At 37.6% G+C, this 20,790-nt stretch overlaps 1 protein-coding gene across 2 annotated transcripts in view; it reads right to left on the bottom strand.

Annotated features, from left to right (window-relative positions):
- LOC18438971 (uncharacterized) overlaps positions 1-11,116 on the bottom strand; it is a 28,060-nt gene extending 16,944 nt beyond the window's left edge. Inside the window, exons 1-2 of one of the 2 annotated variants that reach the window (XM_020670252.2) lie at positions 10,865-11,116; positions 10,255-10,733 (exon numbers count right to left, since the gene is read on the bottom strand). In XM_020670252.2, the coding sequence (XP_020525911.1) occupies positions 10,255-10,733; positions 10,865-11,093 (708 nt within the window). In that variant the 5' untranslated portion in view covers positions 11,094-11,116. Of the gene's footprint in view, positions 1-10,251; positions 10,734-10,864 lie in introns of both variants that reach the window. The other variant, XM_011626876.3, reaches the window with a different exon arrangement.
- Between the last annotated feature and the right edge of the window lie 9,674 nt (positions 11,117-20,790).

Raw genomic sequence — 20,790 nt, forward strand, 5'->3', positions numbered from 1 at the left:
TGAAACCACTAAAAGAAAAACCCAGTTAAAGCAGGTTGTTGGGATAGGGATCGGGATCAGGATCGGGATCGGCAGCGCGGGAGCCTGATAGGCTAGAAGCTCCCTATAGTCAGGATTGATATATGTACACCTTGAATTTTAGGATCTCAATCGCAACAAATCAAGAAGCTGGATCCCAACTTTTTGGGATCGCATGATAATATCTAAAGGTTCAAGACCATGTGGTAAGCGCATTCTCTTCTCTTTGAAAAATATATACAACATGATTTTGCAATATAATTACTTCCTTTTTTAATGAATATGCATTGAAGACCCATTTCATTATTAAAGACCAACCTAACATGACTGTGATTTATAATTTCTATCAATTAATCCCTAAGGGATTGGGATCATGTCCCCTCATATGGAAGCGAGACCTGTAGAAGTCCGGCTCTGGGATTGCCGGGATCACCACCAAGTTGGGAGATCCTAATAACTATGATTTGAGACCAGGTTTTGTAATGGAACCTATTCTAAGACAAATGCCGAAATTTTAACGTATTGAAAAGACCCCATCCTATTCCAAGGGTGACAACCATATCAAGTGGTTGACCAAGTTGTACCCCTTCACCCCTCCCTCCCTCGCTTCTAGAAAGTTGAGCACCAAGTCTCAGTCTCAGCCATAGATTCACAAATATAGATTCCTACAATGACAAATGTAGGTTACTCTGTCAAGTAGAGGAAAGGGGTTAAGAGTCGGAGTTTGGAAGTTGGGCATGTGAATGCATCTCAGGTCTATGGCCAAGAGTGGCTTCAATGGAAACAAAAATATTGTAGTTAATGATGGTAAAGGGAAGTAGGGAACAAGACGGAAAACGGGTGGAGTAGAGGGAAGCAAGCAAAAGAGAGAAGAATTCTTTGATGTCCCCCCATGGAATCTAGGCAGTGATATAAATTGGTAAACTCCATGCCCTCCCTCCCTCTTAGAGCCCTAGAGAAGGTTAACAAACCAAACATCTACACGAGGCTAACCCTACTTGAGCTCCTAGACATAATTATGTGAACTCAATCACCCTTTGCAACCCGTTTGTCTCCGAAGATTAGGACATTTGCAAGACCACAAAAAGGTTGTTGTAAACTAGGCCAGCCAAATTATCACCACAAACCACCTTGGCTAGATCAATTAGCCTCCTACCACAATTCTTAACTATCAAAAAAAATAAAAAATAAGAATAAAAAGAAAAAAGGACAAGTCCAATGCCACTTACTTCAAACACGACAGTCCCCATGTCAATTAAAGTTCGCTAAAATCCTCACCAAGATCAACATACACTTAAAATTATTTATTCCCACAAATTGAATCAAAACCAATATTTTTTATATTGATACCCCACAAGAATTCAAGCAAACATAAAAGAAGATTGTTGGGGATATATAGAATCATCGTGCGTGACCAAACAACAGATTTAGAGTAAGATTTCATATTTCCCTAAATTTCATCATTTTTCTGAAAGGTTATCTATAACTTATAGTAAACAAACCTTCTTAGGGTGGAAGCACACTATCCCAATTGTTGTCATATTATTGTATCTTTGGACGTCATTTTGCAACTTTGGAGGTAGGTGTGATCCATATCCATTTGAAATTTTTTATAATCTTTATGTTTTGGATTTAATGAGAGGATGGAAGGAAGTGGGCAATAGCTTGTTGCCAGAGCACCATATCCATCTTTTCTGGAGCAAACGTCCAATTAGGTTCTCAAGCTTAATTTTGATGGAAGCTTTGATGCAAGGAGAAAATAATAAATAAAAAATACAGGAAGAAAAAAAAAACAGTTGAGAGAATATACCCAATCTCATTGCCTACAAGGGAGCCCACGCCAAAGATCTCTTCACCAAATCCAAAAACAAACTATTTTATCTTCACTGAAGTAACCCTCCTCTTATCATGTAGATATTGATGCAGGAAAACTTGAGGAAGCAGTAAAATCGACATGAAATAAAACCAAACATATACATAATTCAAAGAAACCTAGGGTTTCTTCTCCATACCCCAAGTTAGGATTCCAAAAGCTTAAGCTTATCTCTCGATTTCTAAAAATCATGTGGAATTAACCCCCTCAAGGCCCCACATTATCTTATATATTATAGTTCAATGTTTAAAAACATTATATGTCCATAAAATGATTAAAATGACCTATATATTCTAACTTAAACTTCAATTTCGTAATGATAAGTTTACCCCTATAAACAGTACTCATGAATAGTACTTGTGAATGGTATTCATAAAATAAATAAACTATAAAAACCCTTGAATTCTTAAAATCCTAAAAACAAATCCTATAACCAAAATCAAAATACACATCCTTTAAAATTGAATAGAAATTAAGAATAAGTATAATTTCGCCTTCCATTAGATTATCCTTTCTAGCTCTCTCACATCTCTATTCACTTGAGTCCCTTAGATTTAGGAAGCTGCAATATATCTAACGCACTACCTTATCTTCTACCTTCACAAAATATATCCTAGCTAACTCCCATAGAAAACTTCCTTCTTACCCCTCAAATCTCTACAACAATAAAAAACAAAAATAACCCTAAACCTAAAAGAAATCTAAAAATAGAAAAATAAAAAAAATGAAAACTCATTGCATCATTCTCTCATGGTTGGAAAAAGCTCGACCTCGAGCTTTTTGAATTCATATATTTTCTAGGCTTTCTCAAAAGTTGGTAATGCAATCCACCCATTCACCTGGGTACATTTCTTCTTCAATAAAACAATTGATCAAACACTTAACATCCAGCTTGTAATGGACCGCTTAAATACAAACTTGATCTTGATTTCTCTTTCAATCTCAAAGGGTGGTATTTCACATATCACAATTAGCGTATCTTCTTCTTCATAATTGTCAACATATTTTTCACTGAAATTTACCTCTTCATGTTCTTCCTCCTCCTATTGCAATCTACTAAATAGATCTTCTAGACATATCAGGTCTTCTATGATTCACTTAAATTTCTAATCGCTCGAATATTTGTCTATGTGTTCTATAACTGGATCTCTAGATCTTTGTGAAAGCATCATGTTACATGGATCTCAAGGTTGTGATCTATTGCTCTAATACCAATTGATGCAAGAAGAAAATAATAATAAAAAAAAAGACAAAAATAAATAATTGAGAGCATATACCCTCTCTCAGGGTGTGCCAAAGTGTCCACATCAAAGATCTCTTCAAAAGATTCAAAAACAAACTCTTTTATCTTCACTGAAATAATCCTCCCTTCTAATCACAGCAATATCCTTTCTAAAGCTCCCATACATCTATTCACTCGAATCCCTTAAATTTAGGAAGCCCTAACATATCTCACGCACTAACTTATCTTCAACTTAACAAAATATATCCTAACTCACATAAGAAACTTCCTACTCTACCCTTCAAATCCTACAACCATAAAACACAAAAATAACCATAAACCTTAAAAAGAAAAATCTAAAATAACAAAATTAAAAAATTAAAAAACTCATTACATCAAGCTTGTTAGGCAACCTAGGCCCAAAGGGTGAAGGGTGAAGGGTGGGATTAGAGACAGTGTAGGAGAGACTTTGGTTACCTATGAAGGCTGCTGCAGCCCAGAATACTGCTCTCAAGTTTCTCGACAAGAAAGATAAGCTTAAAGTTTACAGGAGGAACCAAAAAAGGAAAATTAGTCATTAAGTCTATCCTTTTATGTATCATGATTAGATTAGATGGATGGTAATGATTAAGTCTTGTTTATGGTTTCCTTTTATAAAGGATGTACTCAAGAATAATGGATATGATTATGTTACGAACTTCTACTCAAAACCCTAGAGCAGCAAGTGCTCCTTCTTTTATCTCTAGTTTGTGAGTCTTTCTCTAATTTTGGATCTTCCCTATTTTCTTCTTTGCTAAACCCTAACCCAAGCTACTAGGTCTGCGCCAGGTTGGTATCAGAGTCAAACCATCAGTACGGGCAGTACTATAGCACAGTACTATGGCATGTACTATAGCACACTACTATAGCACGTAACTATAGCATGGTATTGTAGCATTGATTTTTGTGTCGTAGATCAACAACCATGCTTCCACGTAGAGGAAAAGCGATAACCATCAAAGCCTTTGATGCTAGTTCATGAGAAGGCATTGCAGATCTGAGGAGATTGATTGAAACCCTAGCTCTGCGTTTGGCGTAAATGGAAACCCATCTCAAGAGTATGAGATCAAGGCAAATGAAGAATCCATAAATTCCTTCCATGATCAAGCTCTAAGAAGAGAGGTAGTTGATCGTACAGATAGGGATAGCTGGAGGTGGGAAAACGGTCTCAAGGTCAAGTTTCCAAAGTCTTATTGAACTCTATTCAAGGACAACCATGGAGAAACTTTGTTCTCACCAAATGGTTTTCAAGATCAGCACATAGACTGGGACTCACCGCCAGTCTTTGACAAGTATTTGGATGAAGATTTGGGTGTTAAGAAAGAAGCGGGTGATTATAGCTTTAATGGTGGGAAAACGGTCTCAAGGTCAAGTTTCCAAAGTCTTATTGAACTCTATTCAAGGACAACCATGGAGAAACTTTGTTCTCACCAAATGGTTTTCAAGATCAGCACATAGACTGGGACTCACCGCCAGTCTTTGACAAGTATTTGGATGAAGATTTGGGTGTTAAGAAAGAAGCGGGTGATTATAGCTTTAATGGTGATCCAATCTTTAACAAGGAACCTTTTGATGGAAATCGTGATCATGTCTTTTGATAGTGATCCCATCTTTGATGGCAATTTGATGGGTGACAATTGCTACGGAGAACAACAAGGCAAAGAAAAGGAGGATCAAGGAGATGAAGGTGGCAGTAACTATGTTGCTTGTCTTAATGCCTTGCCTAAATATGGATCATCATGTGAGATGCGCCCCAAGGGTTTGGTGATATTTTCCTATGAAAGTTTTGCTAGTGAGTTCAATATAGAAGGTGGCCACGAATGGTCGCATATATGATTCCAGATGTTGGAGTTCAGCTTTCAACCATCTTTTTGTTTTGAGCAGAGAATATATCTAACCACTATGCGAACTGAAGGAAATCACAGGGGTAATGTATCATTAATCTTGAGCCACTTCAAAATTCATGGTTGAGTATTCTCTGATGTGGTCAGGACCAAGGGGGTTGTGCTTATGTACAAAAAGTATGGCAATTCCCACTAGGCCTAAAACGTGGTTAATCCAATGTCTATGAGGAATGTTGTAAAATGGAACGCTTTGATCCCAAGTCTCGTCAAGGTAGGACTGTTCAAAATTAAGAAGAAGATCAATGACAATGGCTACAAGAACCCATTTTAGGGAGAAAGAAACTTCAAAGAAACTAAATTTTGTGATTTTCATTGGATCGAAATGTTTCTCAAAGTTACGAAAAGCGGATCCAAACATCACCCATGTAGATTAGATTTAGTTTTGGAGTTTTATAATCCTATTACAGGGTGTTTTTTATTATTTTAGCACCTGAAAATATCTCAGAGGTGGGAGTTTAGAGTTCGAACAATCAAAGTAAGTGTAAAACTTTATTTTTAGATTGCTTGCTTTATTTTGATATGTCTTCTTCAGGATCTAGTTGAAGTGGAGATCCGGGTTGAAAATATGGATATAACCCGAATCCAAATGACAAAAATTGCATTAGATGCAATTATTGTGAAAAAGATACAAAAGGGGGGCATAAACCGGTTTAAGAAACATCTTGTCGGTATTAAAGGAGATGTTGCCCCTTGTAAAGATGATCCTGAAGCTATGAGAGAGGAGATTAAGCAATATATGAGTTCTGTAAAACAAAAACAGGAACAAAATCCTTGTCATTTGAATAGATCTATTTTTGCTTCTTCTAGAAGAAGTGATCCGGATTGGAAGTATGGTTATAACCCAAAACCAAACGATAAAAATTATATAAGGCGTAATTTTTGTGAAAAAGATACCAATGGGGGTATTAACTGATTCAAGAAACACCTTGCTGGTATTAAAGGAAATGTTGCTTCTTGTAAAAAAGTTCCTGAAACTATTCGGGATGGGATTAGACAATTTTTTAATTTAAAAGAACCAGAAAATGATGAAAATGAGCCTTGTTCTATGGAAATATACTTTTTCAAATTCTTCTAGAAGTGGTGATCCGAGTAGGAAGTATGGTTATAACTCGAATCCAAATGACAAAAATCGTATTAAATGTAATTATTGTGGACAGGATACTAATGGAGGCATCTACTGGTTAGAAAACACATTGCCGGTATTAAGGGGGATGTTGCCCCATGTAAAAATGTTCCTGAAGCTACAAAGGAGGAGATTATATAATATTTGAGTTCAGGGAAGCACAAAAAGATAGAAAAGGGTAGAGCAGCCAAGGCTCCTAGGGCCTCATCTGTACATACTAATAAGAGAGAGGTAGAAAAAAGGGAGGAAGATGCAGATTCAGAAGAAACAGAGGAGGACGAGTGTTATATTGAAGAGGGAGATGACTTTGATGATGATGGCCTCGAATCTGATGCATATGATGAGGCTTACTCTATTCCTTCTGATGATGATGATGATGATGATGATGACTGAAGACACTTGGTGTTGAGTGTTGACTGCTGAGTGTTGACTGTTGACTATTGACTATTGAGTGTTGACTATTGTTCCTAGACTGTAGTCTGTATATTTTCTGAATTTCTGTATATTTTCTTTTTTTATTTTTAGTTTCTAGTTCTACTATACAGTCTACAGTGTATCAGACTATCAGTGTATGCTTGTATGTTTTACTATTTTAGGCTTTTAGCATTGTATGAAAATATGGATTATCAAAATTCTCTTCTTGACTTCTATCTTTTTTTTTTCAACTGGGATTATAATCTTATGGATTATCAAAATTCTTATGGATTATCAAAATTCTTATGGATATCAGAATCTGACTATCTTTTTTCTTTTCTTTTTTTTCAACTGGACCGCCCAAGTTCAGGGCGCCCGCCTAGGCGATGGGCTGCCAGGACCCCATGGTCACCTGGGTGCTACCTAGGGCTTTTTGAAACTATGCTACAAATTGAAGCTTCCCAGCCATATTCGTACTTCCAATGTTTTTAATGTCATGCATCTCATTCCAAATCATGGTGATATCTCCGATGATGAGCCACCGAATTGGAAGAAGAATTCTTTTGAGCAAAGGGGGGACTGATGGAGCCTCTCAAGTATCTAGGCAATAAAGATCAGCTTAAAGTTTACAGGAACCTTTTGATGGAGATCGTGATCATGTCTTTGATAGTGAACCCATCATTAATGACGATTTGATGGGTGACAATTGCTATGGAGAACACCAAGGCGAAGAAAAGGAGGATCAAGGAGATGAAGGTAGTAGTAAGGATGTTGTTTTTCATGATGTCTTGCCCAAATATGGATCATCATGTGAGATGCGCCCCAAGGGTTTGGTGATATTTTCCTAAGAAATTTTTACTAGTCAGTTCAATATAGATGGTGGCCATCAAATGGTTGCTTATATGATTCCAGATGTTGGAGTTCAGCTTTCAACCATTATTTGTTTTGAGCGGAGAACCTTTATATCTAACCACTGTGCGAACTGAAGGAAATCACGGGCGTAATGTATCATTACTCTTTAGCCACTTCAAAATTCACGATAGAGTATTCTCTGATGTGGTCAGGACCAAGTGTGTTGTGCTTATGTAGTACAATTACGGCAATTCCCACTATGTGCGAACTGGAGGAAATCACGGGGGTAATGTATCATTAATCTTTAGCCACTTCAAAATTCACGGTAGAGTATTCTCTGATGTGGTCAAGACCAAGTGTGTTGTGCTTATGTAGTACAAGTACGGCAATTCCCAGTGAGCCTAAAACATGGTTAATCCAATGTCCATGGGGAATGCAATAAAATGGAATGCCTTGAAATCAAGTCTCATCAAGGTAGGACTGTTCAAAATTAAGAAGAAGATCAAGGACATTGCCTCCAAATTGAAGCTTCCCAACCATATTCACACTTCCAAAGTTTTTAATGTCAAGCATTTCATCCCATATCATGGTGATACCTCTAACGACGAGCCGCCGAACTGGAGGAAGAATTCTTTTGAGGAAAGGGGGGACTGATGGAGCCCAAAATATTACTCTCGAATATCTAGACATGAGAGATCAGCTTAAAGATTACAGGGGAAACCACATGATCATTGAGTCTATCCTTCTATCTTTTATATATTTCTTGAGTCTTTTTACTCACTTAGGGATATAAGTAGTAACGTTTAGAGTCTTTTATGTCTTTTTATTGACTTAAAAGTCTTTTATAATAAAGGGTCATGAATAGATTAGATGGATGGCCAAGATTAAGTCTTGTTTAGAGTTTTTTTATATAAGGGATGCACTCAAGCATAGTGGATGATTATGTTATGTACTTTTATTCAAAACCTTAGTGCAGCAAGTGCTCCTTTTATCTCTAGTTTTTTAATCTTTCTCTAATTTTGGATGTTCCCTATCCTCTCCTTTGCTAAACCCTAGCCCAAGCTACTAGGTCTGCACCAAAGGGCCAACAGGGATTGGATATGTTAATAGCACCAAGGCCCCAGCACTTCTCATAGAACTGTGCATATTCTTCCAATCTTTCTCAAGTCCTCTGCTAGTTGAAAGATGATTTCCTCAAATGTGATTCGACAGGCATCAAGGGAAAGCATAGTATCATGGCAATTAGTAAACACTTTGAAGGAGACATATGACCCATGCCAAGATCAGCAAGTGAGATTTCAGAATGTCTAGAGACTGAGCAATGATCTAGGTAATTCATTAGCTCACATAGGCAGATATAGCAGGGACCCTTTTGTGGGTCTAGGTCCCCCACCAATTTGATGGTTTTTTAGTTTTCTCTCTCCCTCTTCCCCTATTGCTTACATCTCACTCTATAAGCTCCATTTGGAGCAACTTGGAGCAGGTTTATCTCTGTATGACTGAAAAGGAAGAAAGAAAACTTTGGTCTCATATTGGGTTATTTTCTTAGATATGGAGACTTATAGGCTCACTAAGGGCATGGCTCTTGATGGAGAAGAATGGTGGACCAGGATTTATGTAGCTGAACCCCAGATAGTTGGGAAAAGGCTCTGATAATGATGATGATTCGGTTATTTTCTTAGTCATGTAATAGTTACTTTTTACAGCACTTTGGTGTCATATGAGTGGGACGTTTCCATCGTGAGAAAACTTAATAACTATGGTAGCTCATTTTTAGTGAATACATAACTGTAGGATTACTAGGGTGCACAACGTTCTAGAAGTAGAATACAAAGTCCTCATTAATTTTATCACTCCATATATGTATCGTGTATACGTTCAATGGTAGATATGTATGCGAATGCATGTGCCTAGGCACATATGCATTAAAATCGTTTAAAGAATTATAAATGTATAATCATACAATATGGAAAAGACTCTAATTTTGTCTAACCCTGACTAAGAATTATAGGAACCCACTTCATGGTGCTTGGAGCACCTAGGGGTGCAGCTCCTAATTTCCTAGGCACCACCTAATGCCTCAAATAAGATTGTTCAATATTAAGCACATGCACACATACATGTATACAACGAGCCAAGGCACTTACTAGCACCTTAGATGACACCTCGTGTACAGAATCACTTGTATGCATACTTAAGAGACAAACTTCTTTGCAAAAATATCACTAGAATATCTTGTATGTGAGAGAACTTCACATAGAATATTTTTTGAAATGTAATTCAGACTTTCAGTTGCTGTATAAAATACATTGCCTCAAAGTTTCTGAAGTCATATGGAACATAAGAAGCCACTGGTTCCACCCTAGTAAGAAAAAGATGAGATACAAAAAAATAGAAAAGAAACACCAGTTTCACATTCATTCTTAACATAGCACAAAACAAATATAAAAAATATAAAAGCATATAAGAAGCACAACCAATCTTAAGGCTTAATTTCAACGCCCATGAGGGCAATTCTAAAATATAAATGAATAAAATCCATTCATTAAAACCCCCAAAGAGGTACGAGGTTAAAAACAATGAACAACGAAATAATTAATTATATTAGAACCCCCCACTACCCACATGAGCACTACTATAAATAAATAAATGTAAGAGTACCCAACGGAACAATCAAACCATATCAGAAAACATGATAGCACGCTTAAGCAAATTTTAATACAAACTAGATTTCACTACCATAGCAATGAACAATAGCATAGCAATGAAAAGTGAACAATTAAGAGCGAGATGGGAAAGGAGAAACCACTGGGAACTTCAGCTCAGCAGCTGCCTTTTTTGCTTGCTCCACGGTGGCAAACCTCACAAACGCGAATCCTTTGTTCTTATCCGTATGTGGCTTCTTTGCCAGTCGAATTTCAACGACCTCCCCAACATCTCCGAAAACTTTCTCCAAGTCCTCCTCCTCTGCATCCTTGTCAAGCCCACCAACAAAGATCTCATAATCTTTTTGTTTTATCTTTCTAATCTCACTTCTGTGCTCTGAACCACCATCCCCACCATCTTCTTCTTCTTCCTCCTCCTCCTCCTCCTCCTCTTCAATTTCTTCTATGATTTCTTCTTCCACTTCTTCTTCTTCTTCCTGTTCTTCCTCTTTAGCTACATTTTCCATGGCTTGATCTTTCGCCGTGTCCACGGCTTCTTTAATAACAGAGGTCTCAACCACCACATTTGCCACAATTTCGCCCACTCTCTTCTTATTGGACACATCCTCAACAGCCCTGATTTCTAAAAACGAAAAAACCCAAGTTCAAAAACAACAGAAATTCAATAAAAGTTGAATGAAAAACCACAAAAATCATACCAGGAGATCAAATGAAAGAAAAAAAGAAACACCACATTTTGAATCCGTAACGAACCTTTTGTATCTGAATCTTTCACTTCTGGTTCATTTGAAGAGATTTTAGAGTCAATGGATTTAGAAGCTTGCTCTTTAACCGGATCCTTGATTATATGTTGAGGGGTTTTCGCTTGAGAAGGTGTTTGTTGCAGAGAGCGTTTAGCAGGAGACTTCGGGGACGAATCGGAGGGGGATTTTCCTGTTGCTTTCGAGGCAGTGGCTCGCTTCTGTGCAGCTCGTGGTGGCATGGCGGTGCATAAACAGAGCGTAGAGGTGAGAGAAGTGAGAGAGAGAGAGTAGGGTTCAGAGAGGTTAGAGAGAAAGAGGGTTGAGAGGTTTATCGAGAGAGAAATGGAAAAAGAAATGTTTTGGTAAAAAAGATTAAAAAGGGCGATAAACTGCGTGAAAGGTGAAAAATAAGAAAATTGTGCAAAATTCTCATCCCTTGCGCACGATCAATGTTTCGAAACCCCTGTAACTAGGAATATTCATAGCAGAAGTTGAAATTTCTAATTCACTGTAGCATTTCTGTATTAAAAAAATATACTCATCGCCTCACTCTCTCTCACTGTCTGGGATTTGTGGTAGCACACTATGCTACGAGGCGAAATTAGGAAGATTTTATGGGACAATGTTTATCTCAAAATCTATTTTTATATCTAATTATCAAATTTTAAATTTCAAATATAGTTAAAATCAAGTATATCTATAAACATATGAAAATCTTGAAAATGGATAGTGTAGATAATATATTGTAAAATGCACTATTTCTGAGACTTAAAATCTTTTATTTATCATAGTCATACATCTCGATGTCAAGATGATCAATCAAAAGGCTTTTCAACATTAAAACTACTTTTTTCGATGGGTTATTGTGGGGCATCTGTAGTTCTACATTATAAGGTAGTATCCTTATATAAACCTTTTCCTTAGATATTTTTTCTTTTCCATTTTCAAATGTGGAACCCATTTTCCATCTTGTATATGCCCTATTTTAGATTTTGAGCTTATTTATTTACATTTTTTATGATATATGGTCGCATCTTTCCCTCCCTATATTTATGGTCAAACCCATTTGGGTTCCTGAGCTTATTTCGTTATTTGCTACCCGGTCCCAGTTTTATAGGAAGATGAATAGTATTTTTTAGGAAAATGAAGAGAGAGAGATCATTATCATATCTTTTTCCAATTAATTGGAGTTGGCTATACAAATCCTAGTCTACCATTGTGTTCTATTGAAGGTTGTAGCCTCAGTGACGCCATAAGTCCCTGTATCTTTTCGGACTAGTTTCAACCACATTATTTTGAGCCTACTTCTTACCCTTTTCAAGACTTCCACTTGAACTAACTAGCACCTCATAAGAAGTGTTGTACTTGATATGTGTTACACATGACCAGCTCACTTAAGCCTACTCTCTCTCACTATCACCTATTGGTAACACACTTGAAGGGAGAGAGAAAAAAAAAAAGAAGCAAATAACAAATCAAATATATGTAATCGAAAACATCCATTTTGTTAGACTGACCGTGGATGAGCTACGAAATTGAAATATCTCTTTTAATAATTATTATAGTCCCATCAATGAAACTACAATGAATGGTTAAAACTAACTCATTTCTAGATATCCAGGTTTGCAAACTTCCAAGTTCAGCCAAACATTATTATAGAAATTTCTAAATAGGTTGTCAAACACAATATTTATCTATATCAGGTATCCAAATTCCCAGCATCCAAATCTCAAAAGTAGAAATTCTAGCTTCCATTTCCAGCTTTGTAGTTGCCAAGTACCCCCTGTCGGTCGGTGAAAGGGCCTTTTGAAAATTTAGTTTCGATTATGAATCAGTGTTCTAGATTGTTGATCATACTGGAATTAGTCTTACATCCCTTTATTATTGTAAAAGGCAATGTTTTTGCAAAAACTATGCAGAGACCACCTCCACCCCACAGCCTTTTTCTTTTCTAGAATTACCCAACATTTTTAATACCGATCAGGTGAGAAATCCCACAAGTTTTCTATTCTGTTCTTACTAAGGGCTTGTCCAATACTAGGAAAACCCAAGTACTTAATTGTTTGATGTTCTAATATTCGACATCACAATTCCCTTAGTTGTTCAGCGCTAACGTCGAACTTATAAGTAATTATTATTATTATTTAAAATTTAATATTTTATTGATATAATATAATTTATGTAAATTAATTAATTTTATTTATTTCTTATTTTATTTATTGTTATTTGTGTTTGAATGCATTTTATTTTCAATAGATTTTTCTTTATCTATTATTTTATCATTTACTTTTTTACTTCTAATTCCTATTTCTAAATTTGTATTCTATTTCTATTCTATATAGTTTTATATTCTAATTATAAATTAGAAAAAATGAAATAAAATAGAATTATAAAACTAATTAAAATTTAACTTAAATATCTAAAATGATAGAATATCAAAGCAACTCAATGCCTAAGGTGGACACTATTCAAACATGCGTTCAAAATATGTAAACAGATATTTTGCTACATATCAAAGCATTGAACCCCATTACCTTCGCCGACATGATCTCCAAGGCGGTGCGCATTGAGAGCCTACATAAGCAACATGGCGGCACCCACTCACATGCCTCTAGTGAAGTCGAAGTCTCAACAGCAACCGGTCCAATTAGCGCAACAACCAGCAAAGGGACAGAGTCAACGTGGCAGTCGCTACCACACTGACCTGTGCCCAAGTTCCAGCCGAACAAACCCTTATGAAAACTCTAAACATTGATACTTCCTTAGGAGTCCCACAGTTAAGACCCCAAGGGAAGCCTCAGCAAGGGCAGCGACATCCCCAATCTAATAATTAAGTACCTTCTCCAAATCTCAACCGACCATCCCTCAACGATAAACTTAACAAGCCTTATATCTTTGATAGGTCTTAGACCCTGATGATTCTACAGATATTGTTGGATGAAGACATGATATCTTTGTCGGAACCAAGGAGACCCGAGCAAGTTGGGCTCATAGACCGTAAAAAGTATTTTTGTCTTCCACATAATGTTACATAATGTTGGGGCATGTAATTGAAGGTTGCTTCCTTATCAAGGATCACATTATGGCTATGATTCGGAAGGGGTAGTTCCAATTGGATGGTAGCAAAAAGGATTTCGAGGCGAAAGAAGCCTCGCATACGGTCACTGTTGACGAGGAGTAGCAACAGAACATGCAATCAAGCAAGTTGGAACACGACCTTCTTTCCATAATCGACACATGTTCGTAACTGGCGAGTTGCATGCTTACTTGGTAAACCGGATTATGCTCGATGGAGGTTCCACGGTGAATCTCATTTCGAAAAGGGTCCTTACCCGTATAGGGTTGGGGGTCGAGCACTTAATGCCTTCACACCTCATGATCCAAAGGTTCAACCAGTCTGGGGAGAGACCAGCTGGCATCGTCCATGTTCGCCTCAAGATCCGTGATTGAATGCCTATGCTCAGCTCCATGTGATTGAGGGCCAATACTTCCTATGACATATTGCTTGGTCGTCCCTAGCTCCACGACCATGTCCCTAGCTCCACGACCATGTGGTGGTTCCACCTACACTCCATCAGTGCTTCAAATATAGCCGACACTAAAGACAACACACGGCCTATGCGGATAAAAGACTGTTTCCTACCACAGAGTTGCACTATGCAGATGCTAAGTATTACTTCACCAAAGCAATGCAACATAAAGAGCAAAAACAACATGAAGAAGCTATACCAAGGTACACCATGAGGAGAACTGGCGATTCCCACAATGAGGAGGTTGAAGATGTGACGAGAATGCTTGCGAAAATGTTCAAGGAAGAAGTGAGATGTTGAAAAGCAATCCCCTTGACCTCGATCAAGGCAGACTTGCCTTACTCTCCCTTAGAAGTACTACCTTACTACCATGAGGGACAAGCATCATCATCTGCCTACCACTTGGTCTCTCAGAAATGTGGATGAGTTAAGAAATGCGGAATGTTTAAACAAATATTAGACCCCAAATAGAAAACTAGAGGACATCACATTTGGGACCAAATTCACCCATGTTCTTCATATTAGAAACACATGCTTTATTATTTATACTGGGAACTGAGCAATTCTAGATATTTAATCATTTGTTACATTTTACATCGACTTGAAGTATTAAAATAAGTCAAACACATTTGATTCTGACTTTGAAAACTATACATTTATTTTTAAAATAGAAAATACAAACATGTTAAAGAGAAAAGATAATGTCGAGGGCATATTGGCCCATATACTTATAAAAATAAGTAGGACTTGTTATCCTTCGAGTCTGGTCTTCGGAAGAGAACGAGTCTCAAATGAGTCGTAGAAAACGATTATCTCTCTCTTCGTCTCTTGAATATCACTCTTTTTTTTTACTCTTGGTTCTTACCGAGTTAAAACCTTTGAAGAACTCTTTATCTCTACAAGATTGTGTCTACCAAAAGTGCGACCTTTCCTTTAATCGAGAAGTACCCCTTTTTATAGTGTTAAATTATGGTTATTCAAGAGATAATCATGCATTTTTCATCTTCGAATCTTCACCCTTCAGCTTCATCTTGAGTTTATCTATTTATTTGAATCACAGATCTTGCAGGTTGTGATCTTTATCTTCATAATGCACTTTATTTCTCGTATTTATCTTTTCAGATACAATAGCTGGCGCAGATGCAATCACTAAGTTGTTCTCATAAATACAATTGTTGGCGCTTGTCGTTCTCGAACCTTATCATAAATCATACCCAGCGTATGTTGATGTAGTGCCATATCCTTGACACCAACGATTGAAATTCCCAAAGTTTGATGGGCAAGGCTCCCTTCATCAACACTTGGCCCACTTCATTTCTGTGTGCGTGGACTCAGCTATTAACATGAACCTTCTGATGCGACAATTTTGTACAGTCACTATCAGAACCAACTTTCACCTGGTAGTCATGACCACCTCCTGAGATCATATTTACATGGAAGCAAATGCAAGAAGTATTCCTGGCAAGGTTTCACAACACAAAAAGGGTGATCCACTTGGTTGAACTACTCAATGTGAAGCAGAGGAATCATGAACCTATGCACGACTATATCACTCGATGCGCAATATCAGCATAGGGTAGGCAAACCCACTCCCTGAGGACCAAAAGGTGCTTATGTGCATTAAAAACATGAGATCTGACATTGCAGTACACTTGCATGCTTCCAATTCCCAAAACTTCAAGGACTTGGTAACTAATACAGCTAACCTAGAAAGTCTTATGGAAGGTTTTGGCGAAGGCCTGAAGTCAGTAATCATTAGGAAGGATGTGAATAGAGGTAAAGCCAAAGTTTTTCAATCCAAAACTTCCATGAGTACTTCGGTGCTCACCCAAATTGGGAATAGAAAGAATTATCCACCACCCAAAAGTTATGACTCTCCACAACTGATGGGACGTGGATGAAGAAGAGGAGGAAGAGGTGGATATCGCTGACGCATCGATAAAGATTATTCCTTCGTTAAAGACCAGGTTCTTGAGATCTTCGAAAAGCTTCTAGCGGCTGGGACCATTACGATTCCCCACTAAGATACCCCGAGTAGGTCGGTCAAACAGATCAAACTAACTACCGCTCATGCCATCGGATGGGAGGGCATGTAATAAAAGATTGCTATCCCTTCAAAGATACCATCGAAGGTCTCATCAAGAATGAAAATCTCAAGTGTGCTGAGCAAGAAACACCAATGGCCGTGACTGTGATGACCAACATGGTTTCTTTCGTGATGAAGGAACATAGACCCCTACCGGTAGCTGAGAACCTTTTATATCAAGGGCCCTATGACTTTGATAAAGCCATGGTATCGGCCATATATGAGAATCTCCTCATTATGGGAATTATCCCCCTGCAAAAAGGTGGAAAAAATTAAAAAGAAGGTCTCCCATAAAAGGAACTCCTTACTGCCAATACCATTGTTCCCGTACTGATGGGCTGAAAGATTGTTGGCCAATGAAGGATCTAATACATGAGTACATAAATGAAGGGACTATAGTCATCAATATTATCCCTCTTGAACATGAGACCTACCAGGTCCTTGTATTAGAGAAGGTCGAAGGTTGTCCTCACCCAGAGTTGTTCGAGCAATGCTCAGAATACTCTGGGACTCTCAACTCCTTAGTTGATACTGAGGAAGTATCGGATGACGGCTGGACTACTTTTGTAAGCCATAACAAGAAGAAGTACATGCAAGCTGAAGCTCTAAGAAGAGTCGGGTTGAAGAAGCTCGAGATGGGGTTATCCCACGTAAGCATAACTGTGGAGGCTCCTCCCACACCTCGAAATGTTACGAACCGGGGTAAGAAGACAAAGAAGGGAAGAAACGGAGGCCCCCATTCAACAATACAGCCTCATCCTACTTTGAAAGACTTTATGTCCAGACCCTTGATGATGAACGATCTTCATGAGTCGAAGGTACCAGATGAAGTCCTTCTGGGAACTACTATCAATGTGACTTAGGTGGTCGAGGCTGAATCCAAGCCCCAAACCATGCAGTTGGAGTTGAGATCCGACAAGAAGACTGCATAGATTAAACCACCTAAAGCCACTGCTCCTAAGAAGGTTATGCCTATGGCGGAGATGCGGGCCGAAGCATATAATGTTGCTGAACATTCAAAACAACCAATAGATGGAAAGACTAGTGATTACAATGTGGCTTTTCATTTAAGGAGAATCCCAACCGCCATAAGTGTCTATGATGCTCTTTTACTTTCAAAATAACTTCGGGCTGCTTTGATACAAGCCCTCTCATCTCCCGAAAAAATTTAAGCCAAAGTTGACCAGGTTGAACTTGACCCGGCAGTTCTGCTTGGCACTATGCCAGTCACCTTTTCTGACATAGATCTACAACTAGGGACAAAGCCCCATAATCACCCTTTGATGGTGGAGGGAATGTTACACAATGTGCACATCAATCGAATAATGATCGATGGTGGATTAGCAGTAAATCTACTTCCCCTAAGAACGTTGAAGTTTGTAGGGAAGGATGTTCATAACTTGCAGGAAGGGCACATGGTGGTACAAGATTTCAACCAGGCTACTCAATAGGCTGTCGAGAGCATTACATTGAAGCTCAAAACTAGCAAGTTGAAGTCTATGTGACATTTCAGGTCATCGAAACCGAGACATGCTACAATGTGTTGCTAGGGAGCCCATGGTTACATGACAATAGTGTCATCCTCTCGACTTTGCATCAATGCTTCAAATATTTTCATGAAGGGAAGTAGCATTGTGATGACCCTAATTTTTTTAAAAAAAATTGAAATAATAATAATAATAATAACAATAATTTCATATGTTGGTCTTGTGGACCATTTACATAGTTTGGTCCAAAAGGACCACTCTTTCTTTTTGCTTCTTTTAATTTTTTTTTTTTTTTGGGTAAGTCAGTAGGGGAATAAGTAAGAAATAATAAGCTTACAGCTCATTACCGTATAACCCTAAAATAGGGCACCTGTGCCAAATCATGAGTTAAAGCAAGGCAAATAAAATTCGACAGACGCGAACGCTAAAAAGTAGCTCCTTGATAAGATGTAGCCCTCTTTGCAAGAATATCAGCTACCATATTGGCTTCACGATGTGGGAAATGGGCCACCCACACTTAGAAAGACATTGTCAACAATTTACTGCGTATGTAACTTTCATGGAGGTCAGGAGAGTTCATGAATAACATTAACGAGCAATGCTGAGTCACTTCAATCTGAATAGGGTAGCACTGTAGCTAATTAGCTAGGATTAATCCTTCTTCCAAAGCGCAAAATTTCGCATTATTATTAGAAGTGATTCCAAAAGGTTTGGCAAATGCTGCACTAAAAGCACCATCAAAATTCCTAATGACATCACCTCCCCCTGCTTGGCCTAGGTTATGCAAGGAAGCCCCATCAATGTTTATCTTGAAGTGATTAGGGCTAGGAAATGACCATGCCACTGGAATAGTAATTTTATCTTCATGATACCATTTGAATTGTAAGTTATCAATGATCACCTTTTCTAACAAATGAAATGTCGAAGATTTAGCATCAACTAATTCCCGAACAAGAAAAATGATGTGTTTGACTAATTATTCCCTTCTGGTCAACCTACCATGGAAAACTCTTCAGTTGCATCCTGCCCATAAGTACCATATAGTTGTGAAGAATAAAGAAGTCCATATATTGAAGAAACCATTTGATTTGCATATGAATGATAACCATTTTCTCAACATCATAGGAATAGAAATGCCAGAGATGAAGCGCGTACCGCATCGCCAGGCAACCGACTTCCATATAGCCTGCAAAAAATCACAAAGAAATAATAGATGACATAAACTAGCATCAATATTTTTACAAAATGGGGATACATGAGGAGCCATAGCAATCCCACGCTGCTGCAAGAGAGAAGTAACCGATAATGGAGGGCCAACCAAGAAAACCATTTTACTTGGGGGTGACATTTTGCTAACCACAATGATCTAAATATCAGCTGAGAAGTTTCCTTGTTACGAATAAACTCCCAAGCTTCTTTAGTTGAGAACAAACTACTCGTATAATTAATCCATGCCAAATCCCTATGTGGCTGTAGTGGAAGAAAAGTGCTCTGAATATCCTTCTATATCTATGTCAAAAAACCTGACATAGGTAGGCGTAAAACTCAAGATTGAGGAACACCTCCAAAATAATTAGAGACCTTTGGCATAGCAACCTCAAGGTCTTGATGAACAATTGTACCATAAGAGTCCCACATTGACTTTTTGATAACCATGAGTCACAAGCCGATCATCACCAATAACCCATCGGACATTATCCTTCAAATGAGATTAGCCCGAATCGAATACCCTTCCAAGCGTAAAATGAGTATCTTTTGTAGTTTGTCTCCCATATGTTCGAATACCCATCAGACATTATATTTTGCTTCTTTTAATTGGCTTGTTAGGTCTTCTCTTTTTTTACTCTATGATGTGGCAGATTTTTATTCAGGTATGTTGGCTTCTTGACACATCCACTATGATGTGTATGCTATGCCATCTTCCATTGCATGTGTGAAGGACGTATGCACTATGAGGTGTTACCCTCTTAATCATGTTACATACACCCCACCATTCCCTTTACCTGCAACTCACTCTCTCTCTAGACCTGATGGGTCATCTCACCTTCATTCCTCATAAACTTTTCCCTCAATCCAATTGCATGGTCAAATAATATCATCACATAGAGCAATTGACTAGGGACCAAACCTTCTTTTACTTTATGATGTGGCACAATTACCTTATTGCAGGGTAGTACAATACAATTTTTTCTAGGCCTTCTCCCTCACTGATTTACCAAAAAAAAAGAAAAAGAGTTCCGAACTAAGACAAAAACTTGCCCTAAGTTTGAAAATCATAACAACAAACAATATTTATATATCTTGGTTCAAGTAAATTTTAACAATGCCAAATCACTAAAATTTCTTTGACTATTCTAATTTTTAAATCCCAACAATATTTTTTAGTAAGAAAACATTTTTTGGATTTGGAATTTGAACAAAATAATAATGAGGATATTTGTGTCATTTAGTTAAGCACCTAAGTGGGTCAAATGACAATTGCCTTAACAAGAGAGGGTTGCAATATTGGACATGCATACATGAAAGGAGTTTTTAGAAGGGAAAAGTTTATATAGAGCCGAGGCTCTAAACCATCAAATTGGGGCCCATCTCAAAAGGTTCACTAGAAGATGTTGTTTTGATGCCCAAATATCCTCAAATTGATCATCGACATCAAGATGCATGGACATGAGAAAAAAAAATAGATTTCAAGTTTTGGAAATAGTGTATTCTGTAATACATTTTTGGACAGTCAATTTTCAAGACTTTCAAGTTTTCATAGATTTGTCAATCTACAATATTTTTTGAAGCTTAAAGATTTATAAATAAATTTGAAAATATATTTTAAGCTTAT

The sequence above is a fragment of the Amborella trichopoda genome, chromosome 9, assembly GCF_054954075.1.
Source record: "Amborella trichopoda isolate Santa Cruz 75 chromosome 9, AtrichopodaSantaCruz75HAP2 v2.0, whole genome shotgun sequence".
Classification (NCBI taxonomy): Eukaryota; Viridiplantae; Streptophyta; class Magnoliopsida; order Amborellales; family Amborellaceae; genus Amborella; species Amborella trichopoda.